This window comes from Sprattus sprattus (genome assembly GCF_963457725.1).
Source record: "Sprattus sprattus genome assembly, chromosome: 6".
In the NCBI taxonomy this organism is placed as follows: Eukaryota; Metazoa; Chordata; class Actinopteri; order Clupeiformes; family Clupeidae; genus Sprattus; species Sprattus sprattus.
In genome coordinates, this window is record NC_137925.1 from 7,479,990 (window position 1) to 7,496,325 (window position 16,336).

At 44.2% G+C, this 16,336-nt stretch overlaps 2 protein-coding genes across 2 annotated transcripts in view; both read right to left on the minus strand.

Moving 5' to 3' along the window:
* LOC308366586 (alpha-tectorin-like) overlaps nt 1–15,884 on the minus strand; it is a gene marked incomplete at both ends in the record, with an annotated part of 78,311 nt that extends 62,427 nt beyond the window's left edge. Inside the window, 19 exons of the mRNA XM_080840302.1 lie at nt 3,784–3,903; nt 6,601–6,869; nt 7,206–7,495; nt 7,617–7,805; nt 7,933–8,142; nt 8,274–8,470; nt 8,945–9,509; nt 9,872–10,470; nt 10,583–11,144; nt 11,261–11,844; nt 11,952–12,531; nt 12,626–12,772; nt 12,861–13,117; nt 13,263–13,416; nt 13,590–13,685; nt 13,865–14,143; nt 14,350–14,468; nt 15,258–15,353; nt 15,449–15,884. Coding sequence (XP_080696428.1) covers nt 3,784–3,903; nt 6,601–6,869; nt 7,206–7,495; nt 7,617–7,805; nt 7,933–8,142; nt 8,274–8,470; nt 8,945–9,509; nt 9,872–10,470; nt 10,583–11,144; nt 11,261–11,844; nt 11,952–12,531; nt 12,626–12,772; nt 12,861–13,117; nt 13,263–13,416; nt 13,590–13,685; nt 13,865–14,143; nt 14,350–14,468; nt 15,258–15,353; nt 15,449–15,884 — 5,749 coding nt within the window. The remainder of the gene's footprint in view (nt 1–3,783; nt 3,904–6,600; nt 6,870–7,205; nt 7,496–7,616; nt 7,806–7,932; nt 8,143–8,273; nt 8,471–8,944; nt 9,510–9,871; nt 10,471–10,582; nt 11,145–11,260; nt 11,845–11,951; nt 12,532–12,625; nt 12,773–12,860; nt 13,118–13,262; nt 13,417–13,589; nt 13,686–13,864; nt 14,144–14,349; nt 14,469–15,257; nt 15,354–15,448) is intronic.
* Nucleotides 963–3,771, minus strand: LOC308366490 (uromodulin-like; the record flags this gene model as incomplete). Its single annotated transcript, XM_080840205.1, has 7 exons — nt 963–1,009; nt 1,791–1,893; nt 2,104–2,266; nt 2,474–2,719; nt 3,041–3,201; nt 3,425–3,609; nt 3,744–3,771. 7 exons carry the CDS (start codon nt 3,769–3,771, stop codon nt 963–965), a joined length of 933 nt encoding a protein of 310 aa, XP_080696331.1.
* Nucleotides 15,885–16,336: the final 452 nt, after the last annotated feature.

The following is a 16,336-nucleotide window of genomic DNA, read 5'->3' on the forward strand; positions in this document are numbered from 1 at the left end:
GACAGCCCACTCTCAGACAGATCGTAATAAATGTCCTTACAATGGGAACACAGTTTAAATAGGCTTCTCTGCTGGAGACGGCGTTACTATCCCCGCCCCGAATTTAGTGCACATTGCACGTTCGATGCACGCATAGGCTAGCTAATTTCACAGCAATTAACGTAAACAGGTTAACCTGACGTAAACAGCTCCTAAGAGCTACTTAAGAACTCGTGCACGTTGCGCTCGTGCACCTGACTTTAAGTTGATGGTTGGGAAACGCACGTAAATACAAAGTGCTACTTAGTGTACGATGTCGCGAAAATCCACGTAGGCCGTTAAGATACATCGTTATCGGGAAACGAGGCCCTGACTGGTTTTCTATCTGTCCATCCATCCGTCTGTCCTTCCACTATTCCCATTAATGACACTTTACTGGGCGTCACTACATTACGTCATAAAGACACTGAATCCAACTGGTCTTACTTGACATGTCCCCTGTTAGAACACTATCGAATCAAACATGATATTTTCTATACACACATAGGGCCAAAATGTAGACATCAGTGACATGCAAAATTCGTTCTCTTCTCTCCACTTTATTTATTTCAAATTTCCCCAAAACACCACAAACACCATTAAAGGATGTATTTCAATCAGCAATACACCATGGTCAGCGAGGAAATAGAATGCCTCTATAGCTCGTCAGGACAATTGTAAATATTAGTGTAAAGAAATATATTTGCAAGTGCATATCATTTCAGATGTAGCTTGTATGGCTAGAAGTGTTTTCTGATATGAACACAGTTAATTTTGGTCTTTCCCAGACCCAAGTGATTGTCTAGGTATGTTCTTACAGCAATGAATATCAATCAGCAGGACACTGTGCTCTCCTGTATGTTACCACAGAAAGGAAATGGTGCAGCACTGTCAGATCATCTCAGAGATGACCGTCAACAAGAACAAGAACATCAGAGATGCAGTCAGACCCGAGGCTTCACAGGGTTTGGGACAATCATGTCTCTCCCATCTGGAAAAAAAACAAAAATGAGATGACAGAATTAATTTGGATTCAACGGAACAATTTCAGACCACAAAAAGTGGATGCGGGATGGGCAGATCTCTAATCTAGGGTCAGGTAGGTTCAACCTAGCCTGGATGCCAGACCGAATTTAGCCCCGCCCACAACATTTGAGGTCTGAAAATTCGGTCTGGCACTGCTCCGTTGGGGAGAAATTATCAGAAGGCAGTATTCTGCCAGACCAATCAAATTGTCAGGGCGGGCTTTATACGATGATGGATCAACCGTAATGCAATCAACCACGACACCAACGCTTGGTACTGTAGAAGTTTTCAACAAACATGGCTGCCACTGTAGAGCTAAAATTTTGGGATTCAAGTCTGTTTTAGAGGTCATTGACAGCACATTCATTTTGAAAGAATAACAGAGAAACACGATCAAGGCATTTGTCGATCAATGTTTTTGCTGTCCTTCCTATGGTATCCGGTAAAAGTTTAATGTATCAGCTGGCCCCGTCGTGATACTACGTTGCTCTGATTGGTTCTAGGTTTATCCAAGTGAGCGAAGCGGCATTTTTCCCCCTGGTTCGGTTGAAACACGCCCCATAATCACAGCCCCATGGAGCAGTATCAGACTCATATTCTGACTAGAATTATGAGTATGACATCGTCAGGCTAGTTACAACCCCTAACAGCACTAAATATATACAAATCAAAAAGCCTGCACACACACACACGCAGACATTTGCCAACTACCTGGGTGTACTCAGTGTTGGATTATCCATGTTTACCTGCTCTGCCACTGGCCCAAACCAGAGGCCCCAGTGAGATGGAGGCGCTGTCATGGAAATCAACAGAGCGGCGCTTCCTCTGGGGGTAACCTGGGTAACAGTGCTGTAAACAGGAAGAGAAAAGGTAGATAGTTTTCATTTTAACATTTGCTCCTATTGAAATAATCTGATGTGTGTTCAATCTGACATTCAGCAAAGCTATAGTTATTAGAACATCTGTGACGAACATATTAGGCTACAATTATAGCCAAACCTTGCTATTACTCTGCTAGTCAGATTCCCTCCTGGTGTGCTCTAGATGTGGTAAACTTACGGCTGTGCAGTCGTTGTTCGCCACCAAGCACAGGTGGATGCTGCAGTGCAGGTAAACCTTGGAGGAGTTTGCAGTGAAGGTGAACATCCTGAAGGAGAAACGACCTGATGTGCTGACCCCATTCTGAAGCATCTCCACTGTGCGGTCTTTGGGGTTGGGGCACCTAAAGGGGGAATTACATATGGCAAAAGAAAGTGAAGACAAAAGGGACTTATGAAAAAGGGTATAAACCCACATAATGAGCAACAGAAAAACAGTTAAACAAATAAGGACTCAAATTATGATGATGATAAACATGTGTGCTAGTGTGGTAGGTAGTAAGGTATGTAAGAGGTAAGAGTGGGTGTATTGGTGCGTTGGCACAAATTACTCGTTTCTGATGAGGTCCCAACGGATGTGGTAGTCTGCCTGATTGACAGGAGTGGCCCAGCAGGAGTCCATCACCGTGGCGATCTGGTGGCTGTCCACTCCGTCCACGCGGACAGCAACGTACATCCGCTGGTTCACCACCACATTCACCATCCCAGAGAACGCATGGGAGAATCCTGCATCTTCATAGGGAATCATTCGGACACGGTAGGTTCCTTGACCTCCTGGTAACTTCTTAGTCACAACGCTGTAGAATTAAACACAAAATGTTCTTTCCAGTTAGCTTTCAGACAGGCAGAAAGCTAAGGCTTTGGTGATAGTGATAGTTCCTCTATGAGGGGCTTTCGTTTGGGGGGAGTGGTTGATGCACTGTGTGCTATAAAGATATCTTTGTTTTTAATAACAAAGGGGACACTATGTTTTATGAGTGAGGAATAGGAAAATTCAGTCTCCATGAAACACTGGATCATTATGAAAACAATTTATTGTGTTTGGTACCTGGAGAAAGGCACTGCAAACTAACCAAGAAAAAGTGAGACAAAGGTGCGGACATAATGGCAAAACCAACCTCTCCAGGGGGTTGATGTCCACGTCCATGGAGATTGCCTGAGTGAGGGGGTAGACACAGCAGAAGAGCAGTTCTATCCGTCTCTCTCTGCTGATGGGGCCACCGGCTGAGTTGGCCTCCCCCTGGATTAAGTTCTCATAGATGAAGTGGGTGCTGTTGCTCTGTTGGGCAACAGACAGCACATACAGGGGTCAATGTCATTGGTAGAAACTAACAATGGTTTCATCTATCTTCTGCTGTGAATTCTGAGTAAACATGAAGTTGTTGGGGGTCTTGCCATTTTTTGCCAGGGATTTTGGCTTTGCTCAAAGATTAACACTTCAAGCCAATACTAATCTAAAGAATAGCTTATTTTGAAAATCTTTGGTATAGAAGCTGTTGTACCCTCAGAGTGGTTCCACAAGTGTGATTCTCATTGTCGAAGAGGAACTCCACTCTGCCATCTTGGAGTGTGCCGTTGCAGCTGGGGTCGTTGAGGTGGAGGGTGTCGGCCGAGAAGCCTGCTTCAAACAGCTGGCAGCGAGACAGAGACATGGTGCCTGTGCTGCTGGAACAGTACTCCATGGAGTCTGAGAAACAGGGAAGGAGAGCGAAAGGTGGAAATAGTTGAATAAGGTGAGAGGAAGAGTGTTATGGGAAAATATAGAAGGAGGGATACACTACAATTATATCCAACATCTAGTAATAGTAATAGCAGTAGTACCATTAGTAGTAACAATGTCAGTAGTCATATTAGACCTTACCATAGGATTCAGCATGAGGTCTCGGGTGATCCTCATTGCAGAAGCAGCCGTAGACTCCATCTTTCTGGCCACACCACTCGTCCTCAGCGCAGTCCAGTTCTTCACAGGGGTCATCAAGAGCTGCTCAAAAACATGGCAAATCCAGATGTATTAGTAGAATTAATTCAAATAGGCATAGCCGAAACAAGCAGAGTAAAATATGATCGGTGAACAAACGTGGATGTATCAGTAGACCACTAATTGTAACACTAAAGTAGGAAAGTTAATCTAAAAGGCAGAATAAACCAAATGTGCACTAAGTAGTACTGCAGGTCATGCAGATATTGTTATGGCTCAGGCTAAGCAAACAGTCTGTGCAGTAACTTTCTGTGGTAGATTTTGATTTATGACTGGTTTTCATCAAAATACAAAGCACTCCCTTCAATTTCTTTATTCGAAAGAATATATATATATTCCTATCTGCAACGTGGTTTACCTGCGAAGACTACCCATGAAATTAGGCATTAACAACATTTGCATCGATATTTGCTGGCTGAACTTCTGCAGACATCTGATGCCATGGAAGTTTTTCTACATTGAAGTTTGTCAATCACAAATCGGATTCCAAAGACGACTGGACAGTCACAGAACTCTAGGCTGTTGCGCGTGCAGGGTTTGGTAGGTTTTACCATTAATTCAAAATCTAACGGTATCATTTCTCTACTAAAGTAAGATATATTTATTCCTAGCACAACAGTCAAATCATAAATAGCTTAATATGACAAACTTTGACTCTATACGCTAACATGGGTAGGTAGCCAGAAATATACTTAAATAAAAAAGCTAGCTTGGATAGCTAGTTATCGTTACCCGTGATTATTTAGATAAGTTTCGATGTAGCTCGCCTATATGCTAACAGCTGGAGTGGTCTTTACAACATCATAGGTCTGGTAAATGTGTGGTGTTTTGGCTGGGGCGAGTATGCTAAAGTTAGGTTTGTACCATATGGAAGTTTGTACTTTCCTGGGTAACGTTATGAATTAAAATTGTCTGTAGGCCATTTTACTTAACTTGTATTGAGTCTGTGACCTCGTGAGAAACGTTGGGCTTGAATAGTTTGCTGCATGTTTTAAAACAAATGTCCTTAATTGGCAGAAGAACGAATCATAGATCCAAAGACACGGTTGGCAAAAGATCGAATCATTGATCCAAAGACACGGTTGGCAAAAGAACTAATCATTGATCCAAAGACACGGTTGGCAGAAGAACGAATCATATATCCAAAGACACGGTTGGCAAAAGAACGAATCATTGATCCAAAGACCCGTATCTGGCAGAAGAATGAATCATAGATCCAAAGACCCGTTTCCGGCAAAAGAACGAATAATTGATCCAAAGACCCGTATCCGGCAGAAGAACGAATCATAGATTCAAAGACTCGTATCCGGCAGATTAACGAATCATTGATCCAAAGACCCGTATCCGGCAGAAGAACGAATCATAGATTCAAAGACACGTATCCGGCAGATGAACGAAACGTTGATCCAAAGACACAGGCTCTGTTCCGTTTTCCATACCCTCCGTACCTACCATCCTTAGTTTGAGTATGTAGGGTGTTCCGATTATGATCGCGGCGAAAAGAAGTATACCCAAAGGACCCGTATGTGTACTCATAACGGACAAAAAGCTGAGTGTGGAACCAGGGTACACTTTCCATTCTCAACGGCCGCCATCTTGTCTACGTAGCGGAAGAGACGGAGCCAGGCAGAGCTTTGCGTTTTATTTCGAAATCAATGGCGGACATAATGGCTACGGTGGCTACGATAGCAGAGTCAGAAGACCACAAGGCTACAGACCGTAAATGTCAATATCAGCAGTAATTAAACAACTGTACTGATATTAAATGTACTACTAACATGTCATTCTCAAATTAAAGCCAGTGACATGAGTATTTTGGTGTTTTTTAACGATGTATACGGACAGTTAGCATACCTAGCTAGCCTAGCTTGGTAGCATTACCATTGGTTCTGAATGGCAGTTATGCTAAGCAGCTGGCTATCCCCCCACCCGGGACTGTAGTTAATTTCCGGTAAGTGCACCACGTAGTATTAGATTTGGAACAACACTCACCTGCTGAGAATATGCGTACCTAGTAAGTGTGTACTGCGTATAAGTATACTCATGGAGTTATGGAAACGGAACATAGCAACGGTCGGGAGGTGAACGATTAGTTCATCTGCAGGATGCAAGTCTTTGGATCATTTTTCATGTGCTCTGCATAGGCTCAGCATGGGAAGCTAGAGAAAAACTAAATGTTTCGTTCATTTTGACTGGGTCTTCGGCAGGGACGTGCACAGGAGTGTGCTAAGGTTGCTTGGGCAATAAGTTGCCCCTCCTAAGGAAACCATAGTAGTTCTTCTGAAATTTGCAGAATAATCACAAACCTATTTGCACTATTTCTTTGCATTACGGCAGTTATTATCAGCAATCTATTTATTGGTTCATAGCAGATATTCTATATATATTCTATTATGTACATCACCGCAGTCATTGTGTGTATGTAAGTGAAGTAGCTACCACTTTCAGTGCCCCAGAAGAGGAAATAACTTCCTGAGGTGCTGCCTTAATGATTGCTGACATTACTGTAATGGCATTAGTAATGCATCACTCCTTGCAGGTGTCCATAGTACCTCCACAGCTTTATCATGCTGTTAGACCTCCTGGTGCTGATAATAATTTAATTGACTTTATAAGTCTACTACAAAAATGTACGCAATTAAAATATCACTGAGGTAGGCAAGGAATGCAATAAAAAATATGTCCACTAGATGTACTCACAGCAATGCAGTGCAGAACGCCATTCTGTTATTTGGAGCCCCAACACAGTGCAAGCTGTCTCATAGGCCTCCACCGCTGAGCACAGCATGCCATTGGCTGGTGTGTAGGCACAGAGATCATACACGCAGGAAGAGAGGTACGCCTGTGGGTCAACATGCAGGTGGCAATGCCGGAACGGGCCGCTGCTGTTGGTGATGATGCTGCACAGATCTGTGTATTCTGCTCTGAAGCGACACATCCCGTCTCCAGTCTGGTCACTGGCTCCACATCTAGGGAAGATCAGGAGAAGAACATGATCCACAATGAGGTTCAGGAGATACTCAAAGAAATCAATATCAGACATGTTGCAAGTTTGAATGTTAAAGGTGCAGATGGCAGCATTTGTCAAGACACAAGAATTTACTTTTCATAACTAGGATTTTTCACTTTTTAATTCATAGTAAACTAGAAAACTGATTAAAAGGCCTGTGTGCCTAAAGAGAATGGTCTTTGATAAAGTCTGGATATTTTTAAGCATGCAGTTTACATATTGTCTGCCATTTAATCCGCCAGTTTGAAAGTGTAGCCCAATACATTTTTTAACTTCTCACACAAATCATACTCACCCAGGACTGCTTGCATCTGATTTCCAACTTTGGCCAAATTGCCTGTCAGTCTGGGCCAGAGTGCCATTGGGCAGAACCTTGTCGTCTGCTGGGTTGTTATTGTGATTACCACACATCCCACACACAGATTGATGATAATTTGGACTCAGTCTGACTAGAAGTCTACTACGACCATCAAACTGGACCACCAGCTCCCCTGAGGCATTCACAACCACAAATCCAGACTCCCGAGTCAATTGCGCCAGGGAGCCAACCTGAATGCTGTTTGCATTGTTGTCTTGACCATCAACCTGAAAACAAAGCAGGAGACAGCTACAGTGAGGTGGGACAGAAGTGTTCACATTATGTTCTGAACTAAAAGAACATCCTCACTGAGGAGACCCTTCATGTGCACTGTTCTGTGAGAGGTACCTTGACTCTCCTGTTCTGCCCAATAGTGATGTGGCTTTGTACTCCTCCATGAGAGAGCCACACATCCACAGTGGACACAAATGACACAATTAAGTTGCCACGGTGACTATTAGCGGCTACTACACGGAAGGTCAAGGCGTCATCACTCAAATTGCCACAGGTGTGGGTAATCTCATAAGCACAGGTGCCCTGGAGATGGGAATGGAAAAACATGATTATGTACGAAGTTCAAACACACTCATCTGGAAACAAGTCTTTTCGAATTAGGACCTCTCTTTCTGTTTGGATTTTTAGATTTCTTTACTCTCTATCCTACCTGAAAGTGAGCCAGAGCCCCATCAAAGGTGATGTAGTGAGGGTCTCCCCAGACTGTGCAGGTCGACAGATGACCATAACAACCCCGGCGGCCATCTTTGACAGAGCACTCCTGAGTTGGGGGGCAAAAGGACTGGGTGCAGCGGAGGTCATTTTGGGCAAAACACTCACAGAGCTGAGAGCAGGCTTGTGTCCAGAACTGTTCCCCGATCTGACAACACAAAAGAGCAACACTGACATGAAAAATACTTGCTAGAAGACATAATGTTATTTTGTTATGTGCTCCTTAAAATTACTGCATAAGCACCATTTGACCTTGACCCTTGGTCATTTTGTAATTACCTCAAAGTAGAAGCCGTCATAAAGACAGCCACACTGTTCCACAGGGACACAGCGCCCCCCGCTCCTCACAAATCCATCATCACAGAAACAGCCCTCAGCACAGGTCCTGTCGCAGCTGGCATCAATGCTGCTGGCACAGGTGTGCCCACACTCTGTGCCACACAGGTCGTAGTGGCTATTTTCTGGACACTCCATTTCTGTTGACATGGATAATGGCTTTGTTACTTTTTAAACATTTTAATCAACACTGCAGCTGCAAAGCTGAAAGGTGGAGGACGTGATTCTAACCAACACTGCAGCTGTGAAGTACATGATTCAAATCCAATTCACATTTAGTCAAATTTCCCATATTGCTCCTCACGGCCCTCTACCAAGCTCTGTGTGTCACTCAAAACAACTCTTGAGTTCACACAGTCCTGGCTCTGTAAACTGGCGACAAACCTAGCTGCACAGACCAAGCAATAAACCATTTCATCAACATGTGGCTTCAGGTACATTATAGGGAGGGGTATAATATGATAAACTCCAATATCAACAACCTTTTTGCCAGATTCACCAATTGTTTCTTGAATAGACATATGAAATACATTGTTTTGATTTCTTCTGGTAAGATGCAAAAGATTGAGACAGCAAAAAGTGCATTGAGTTTGAGCCAGGTTCTGGAAACTTACGGCAGGTGCTATTTTGACGCCAGGGGTAGATAATGACATTTGCAGTTTGGCATGCGCTGACATATGCTTCCATCGAACGGCACAGGACATCGATTCTGCCCCCAGACAGGCACATGTCAAAGACACAGTCATTAAAGAATGGCTGTGGGTCCACGTGGGCATGGCAGAAGCTCAGTGGTCCATTGCTAGCTCTGAGTAGCTCACACTGGGCACGGGCTCTCCAGTCATCTTGGCACACTGGGCAGGAGTTTCCACATCCTCCAGTGCAGGGCAGGCCATCATAAACCTTCCAGTAGTCTCCAAAATCAGAAGCAAGGACGTCCATATAGCCAGATCCCTCTTCCTCGATAGTCAAGTCGTCACTGTGGAGGCCGTTGAAGTTCCCACACAGGCCACATGTGGCACCACTGTAGTTGGATGGCACTGTGATGTCCAACACCCACCGGCCATCATAACTGACAGTCAGACCAAAGTCTGTTTTCACAAACGTGTGCAGTCCATTGGCATAGACAGACACTCTGCCCCCATCAAGAAGGACTGGCAGGTTTCTTGTCTCCCCATTCACCTGAAGTCAGAGTAACTTTTTTATGAGAGGATTTCATGTGTTTGTGTATAATTGCATTTGAATAGGATTATATGACCAGCAGAGACTAATCTCATCTAATCATAACTAATAATTAACTCATTTTACTTCAGCATTAATAATTAACTAATGTTATCAGAACAAATAAGAAAGCGTGGGTTAATGTAATTACTTATCATTTTTATTTTGATTGCTTAAAAAACTAGTTCTTGACCGCCTTTTAAAAATGACTTCAAGCATGATAAGCAGTCACTTGAGGAAAGATGACAGGATGAGAAACTGCTTCCACCATGATGGAATGGGAATGAAGATGACCTAACCAATAATTTGAACTTAACCCTTACCTGCACAGTCGCCCGATTGTATTTTGAGATGTACACCAGATGTCCAGACACATTGACGTAAACTGCCACAGTGATGGAGACCTGCAGGCCATTCCATGCCTCATTCCTGGCCTCCACCTGAAAGTGAGGTAGGCCTTGTGTTCCATTGCAAACTGATGCCAGGACATAACGACATGTACCCTGGAAGTCAAAGGTGCGTCTGTCAAAGGAGGTGTAGTGTGGGTCTCCAGAGGCCGAGCAGGTGGCTTCAGGTTTAGGATGGCAACCGTACTGTCCATCCACGACTCGACAAGAGTCCTGAGCACCACAAGAAGAGGCCATGCAATGCGATTGTCCAGTGATGCCATTACACTGGCACAGGAACTGGCACTCCTCACCATACCAGTAGCGCTCTCCACTCTGTCTATAGCGCCCGCCATGGTGGCAGCCACAACCCGTGGGTGGCACACAACGATCCCCACTCAGGAGGAGCCCGTCATTACACTGGCACCCCTCCTGACACTGCTGAGTACACAGGAAGGGGAAAGACAGGCTTGGGCAGGAGGCTGGGCAGGATGTTCCACATGGCTCATAATGGCTGTTGGGTGGGCAGGTTACCTCTATAAAGAGGAATCAAAGGTCAGTTTAATTTCAAAAGATTCCTTTGCTATCTACACATCCTACAAAGTCAGGATTAACAGAGGTGATTGAAAAGACCTGTCGTTCTCTTACCACAGTTAGTGATGTTCCTCCATTCCCCTACTGTGATGCCACTCTGTTGGCAAAGCAGGCTGTAGCCACGCAGTGCCTCGCACAGTGCCTCTCGAGTACCACGCGTCCTCGCTAGAGCCTGGACACAGTCTTCAATCCGTCCCCAGGGGTCCAGCCTTGCTCGGCACTGGCTAAAAGGCCCCTGTGCCCGTCCCATAATGCCACAGAGCTCCCTGAACTGGCTAGTGTTCTGGTAGTGTCCTGGTTCCAAGACCTGAGGTTCCACACAGAATGCCGACAGGGAGCCATCTCTCCAGCTGTCCCCAAACTGCTGTGAGTCATAGAGGGGAACTCCAGTGGGGGAGAGGAAGTCGTCCCGAAGGTCTCCATTTAGATTCCCACACAGGCCTCCTAAAGTGCCGTTGTAGTTGCCAGGAGCGGTAATACGGATGACATGTGGCCAGTCAGCTCTTACCAGCACTCCGAAGTTGGTCTCTATGACAACACCTTTTACACTGCTGTGGTAGATGCGAATATGACCTGAGCTGACACTGAAAGGAATGCCCACTGTTTGCCCATCCACCTAATGAGAGAACATTAGTTTTATGTTTACAGATGAATATCACGGTATTGCAAACTGTTTTCTGTGTCAAGCTCGCTAGTTAGACATGTCTGTGTATAAGTATGTAAACAACTTACCTTTGTTGTGGCTCCTTCCCCAATCTCCACAGAAACTTGTGTTCCTTCTGCTTCAAACTTCAGGTGTCTGGCAAATTCTCTAAGGCCTGTGGGAACTTTCTCGACACTTACTTGAAAATGAGGTAATTGTGATTGTCCCCTGACTTTAGCCAAAGTCAGACTACAGGCACCTGGGTAAAGGAAGGTCTTTCCATCAAAGGTGCGATACGACCCATAACCCTCCACCCAGCAGGTGGCGTAGCTGACAGGTCTGCAGCTCCGCACACCACCGTGGGCCCCACACACCTCCAGCTCACTGCAGCTGTGTGCCTGGCAGCTCATTGTCCCATGAGTACAGTGGCAGCGCCTCCCACAGTCCTGGTCTAGCACCACTGTCTCCCCAGCTGTATAGTACCGCCCCTCGAAGGTGCAGCCACAGTCACTCTGCAGAACACACTCCCCACCGCTTAGGACATAGCCAGCATTACAGATGCAGCTCTCCTGGTTGGGCAGTGGGCAATTCTGTGGAGAATTGGGGTTGCTGCAGGTTGCAGGGCATCCAGTTCCTTGAGACTCAAAGTGGCTGTTGGCTTGACAGGGGATTTCTACGGAAGGAAAAAATGGGTATGTTCAATGCCTGTATCAGACAATGCTTTCAACATGACTTGGTTACTGGATACACCATATTTTACATGAGAGAAGCAGTACTCACCACAGAATCCCTCTCTCCTCCACTGGCCCAACTGAATGCCCTCTTGTTGACACTGGGCAGCATACACGTTGAGTGCTTGGCAGAGGATGGGCTGGTAGCCGTCACCCACACACAGATCATACACACAGTTTTCTACAAAGCTCTGTGGAGATAGCATTGAGTGACAGGAAACAAACGGGCCAACATTATTGCTGAGGAGTCCACAGTGGGCAGTGTTTCCGTAAAGAGTCCTTTGGTTATCGGTGCAAGCAGCACAAGCCAGCCCTGCACATCGCACGTCCTGGCAGCCTGGGTCAGTGTCCCCTGGGGCCTTCCAGCTGTTGGCAAACTCCACGTCTGAGCTCACAAGCTGCCCACCACGGGTTCTGAAGTCATCATGAGGGTGGTGGTTGAAGTTGCCACACAGGCCACAGGTAGCGTTCTGGTACTCGTAGGGTACTGAGATTCTGACGTAGTGATAGGCATCATAGGTGACCAGCAGGCCAAAGTCTGTACTGACAGCCACAGAGAAACCTGTTTGGTAGACCTGGATGGCCCCATTCCGTAGGGTAAATGGGGTCGTCACAAAACTACCGTTCACCTGAAGGAGAATGCTCAGTTTGAGTTTAAGTTTGTATATTTGGTGTCTGGGCAAGTTTGGTATATATTCATGTTATGAAGTATACTGTACTTACCAATGCTTGGTAATGATGGCCTTTGACCAGCTCAATTTCCTCACCGTAAACCCACACTCTTACAAGACGGGTCCACGAGACACGTGTGCTGCCCCGATGCTCATTCTTCCCTTCAATACGATAGTATGGCAGTCCATTGCCACAAGCCTGGTAGACGTACAAAGTGAAAATAAATAAAGCACCCAAACTAAGACCCAATTTTCCCATCTTTTTAAAGACAACAACTGAATCATACCTCAGAGAGTGTGTACGTGCAGGTTCCCTGGAAATGAAAGACTTTCCTGTCAAAGGTGTAGTAGTGGGGGTCACCAGAGATGGTGCAGGTGCGTCGCTGAATATTCTGGCAGGAGTACTGGAAGGCTGCTGGACGACACACCTGGGAAAAGGTGCAGGGCTGTTGTTGGCACTGGAGGAGGCCTCGATTGACGCAGGTGCATCTTTGCTGACAGGTGGCATCTGTCCAGAAAGAGTCTCCAACCTGCACAGGTAAACCTAAGCGTGGTGTCTGCATTAGTTTTGTTTAGTCATAGCTTTGGTGTTATATTTGCAGTAAGGTATGACCGTTATATAGAATGGTTGAATTCCCACACTGGACGAATGAAGATTCTAAGGGTGCTATAATTGATTTTTAAATCACCATTATATTGGCAGCCTTGTGGTCCATCATCAACCCGGAAGGCCCAGCGACCTGGTCTGTTGACGTTGCTAGTGTGCCTTAAATTGCCGATGTTGCTCATGAAGGAGCCAGGGATTGAGAAATGATGTGTTGAGTCGATGGTGTCATAGCCAGCCTGCCAAACAAGAATGTGAGAGTTGAAACTAAAAGAACATCAATTTATTTCAGTAATGTTATGTTATGGGTCTTGCCCACACCTGAATTTCCTTAACAGGATTAAAAGTTTATCTCTCATTCTTGATGGGGTTTTTAGAACCTCATGACATTAAGCCTGTATGGTCTGCTTACCTGCACATGATGGCGTGTCGCAGCAATGGCACCATAATTCATAAGTACAAATGAGACTTGAGCCCCTGAGATCAGGACCACTTGAAATGATGTTTCCTTGGATAATGAGACACAAGTAGGATGTTAAAGTAGTGATTGAGTAAAATTGAATAGTTTTACTTAACAATAATTTCAAAGCCAGTTCCACAATTAATGTCTCTTCTGTCCCAGACAGTAGTTCAATGATTACACTGATGCAGCTTCAGAACCATAATATGGGCAAAACAATTATTTACTGTTCCTGAGTACGAGTAATATTCCACTTTGTCCCATGTTGCAACAAAGACCCAGGAGGCTGAGAAGCTTATTCCAGGGAAGTACTGGTTGATGTCTGTTGTAGCTTGTTGGAGGACACTGCCACTGGTGTACTGGCGGTGGGATATGGTGCCTTTACGTCGATTGTCAATGTCTGTCCAGAACGGGGCAATCATGTTGCGGTTTGCATAAGCAGGAAACTGGTATGGACTCCATCCTCGCCATCCATTGTCAAAAGTGAGAAATCCATTATTGTTAACCTGCAACACGAATTGACTCTTTGTGAAGGAAAGCTCAAATGAGGTACTAGATAGAAACGTTTTAAGTTGTCTGTGAATGTTTATTCGATTTTTACATAGCCTTTTCTGGATTCTTTCATCAGATATTGTTACATACAGACTCCAGGAAAGCATGATTTTCAAGGAGTTGCTAATCTGAGTTGTAATAAGTGAACACATTTGCTTACGTATATCCGGGTAAATGCCTGCCTGAAATAGCGGAATGATTGCGCTGTGTTAATGGATGTTGAACCATCATCGCCACGTCTGGAATTTGAATCCCCTGGTCCGAAGGGGTAAAATACACCTGGAGGAGTTGTGGAAAGTTAGAGATCCATAGTCCTTCAGCACATTTTTCTTGTACAGTTATGCATGATGACCTACATTACTTTTGCACTAGTGTGGACCTTACATTCTGTCATTTAGGTTAGTTGTATAAGAAAAAGAAAGATTTGTTTGTACTTCCACTACTATACCACTAGAGTTGCCAGTGATAAATGACAAAGTGCCAGTAAAACTAGCAGTATTAAATAATCCTTAAAATAACTTAAACTTAAAGCAAATCATATGCTCATATTCTGTAATTAAGTAGGATAATTAATTTGTGTCCACTCTTCCACCTCTGTTATCAACACTATCTGTAACTTAAAGGCACCCAGTGCAACTTTCGAGGCTTAAAAATAAACATTCTATTTCTCTTTTTTACACGTAGTAAGTTTCAATAACTCCAAACGATTACATATCGACATTCAAGGAGCAAAGATGAGACGTCGTTGTGTGGTGAGAACTGATAGAAAATCGTAAACAACAACAATCGCTGGTGGGGAGAGGCCATTTTTCCATTGACTGGAATCCTGCTTTATTTATTGTAGGTTACAAAAAATAAAGAAAATGGCGGCGATTGTTGTTGTTATCGATTTTCTATCAGTTCTCACCACACAACGACGTCTCATCTTTGCTCCTTGAATGTCGATATGTAATGGTATGGAGTTATTGAAACTTACTACGTGTAAAAAAGACTAGAAATTGAATGTTTATTTTTCATTGAATGTTTATATAAAGTTGCACTGGGTGCCTTTAATGTAATGTGACTTACTTGAAGGGAGACTTGCTGTTGTTGCAATGTTGGGTTGTGGTGTTGGTCCATCAGTTGGTTTTGGGACTTTCATGTTAAAAGCAATATCACCCACATCTGTAAAAGGTCAAAGTTGAACAGAAACTGAATAAAGATTCATTGTCATACACAGACTTTGTCTACATCAAGGGTTAATGACTTCACTCACTCACCTGAACAGTAGGCCAGAGAGCAGTATGATGGTCTCATAAACTCATACACATAGTAATTTCCAGGGCACGCTTTGATTCTAACAGGTGGGTTTGCAAAGTTGCAGCAGTCCGCTGGATTGGACGATCCCCACTTCCAGTGCCCACAGACCTGGCGTGTCACGATACCCTCCCCCACTCGCGGGTGTGTTCCGTTCATCCACAAAGGAGCATGAGTTCCACAGCGGTTCATTCTCACGCAGTACTCTGGCATATGGGCATCTGTTCCCTGGTAAAACATCCGGTACCAGCCTTGCCAGTTGATGGCAGTGTCACATTTTAAGATGTTGTAGTTGTTTGTGTTGTTTGCAGCCCTCCATGCGTCATCTAGCACAGTGTAGCTGTGACAAGGGTCAATCGCAGGGATGGTAGTCACAGAACCTGTGTTTGAAATATCCATATCCAATAATTAGATTAGTTGTATAAGCAAAAGAAATATTTGTTTGTATTTTATAACACTAGAACTGCCTGTGATGAATAACAAAGTTGCAGGAAAACTAGCAGTATTAGATGCTCCTTAAAATAACATGTAAATCATATACAAATAACTGTGAATATATTTGCATTCTCAACAGTGACCATGTTTATTTATTTATTTATTTTTTATAAAGTAAGACAAACTTAAAAAAATTCAGTTACAAACAAAAGTGCTATTACAATAATTAGACAATAAAAAACTAATTTCCATCTCTGGGGTATGGCCATCTGAAGGACAGATAAACACACCTGTCAATCAGACTAGCTGCCAAGACTATACAGGTGGTTTGAACTAAAAAGCTTTGTGTACATTATGATGGTGTTTGTGTTATGTTACAGTTTAGTTCATTGAAGGAAACGATTGAAATTTTATTG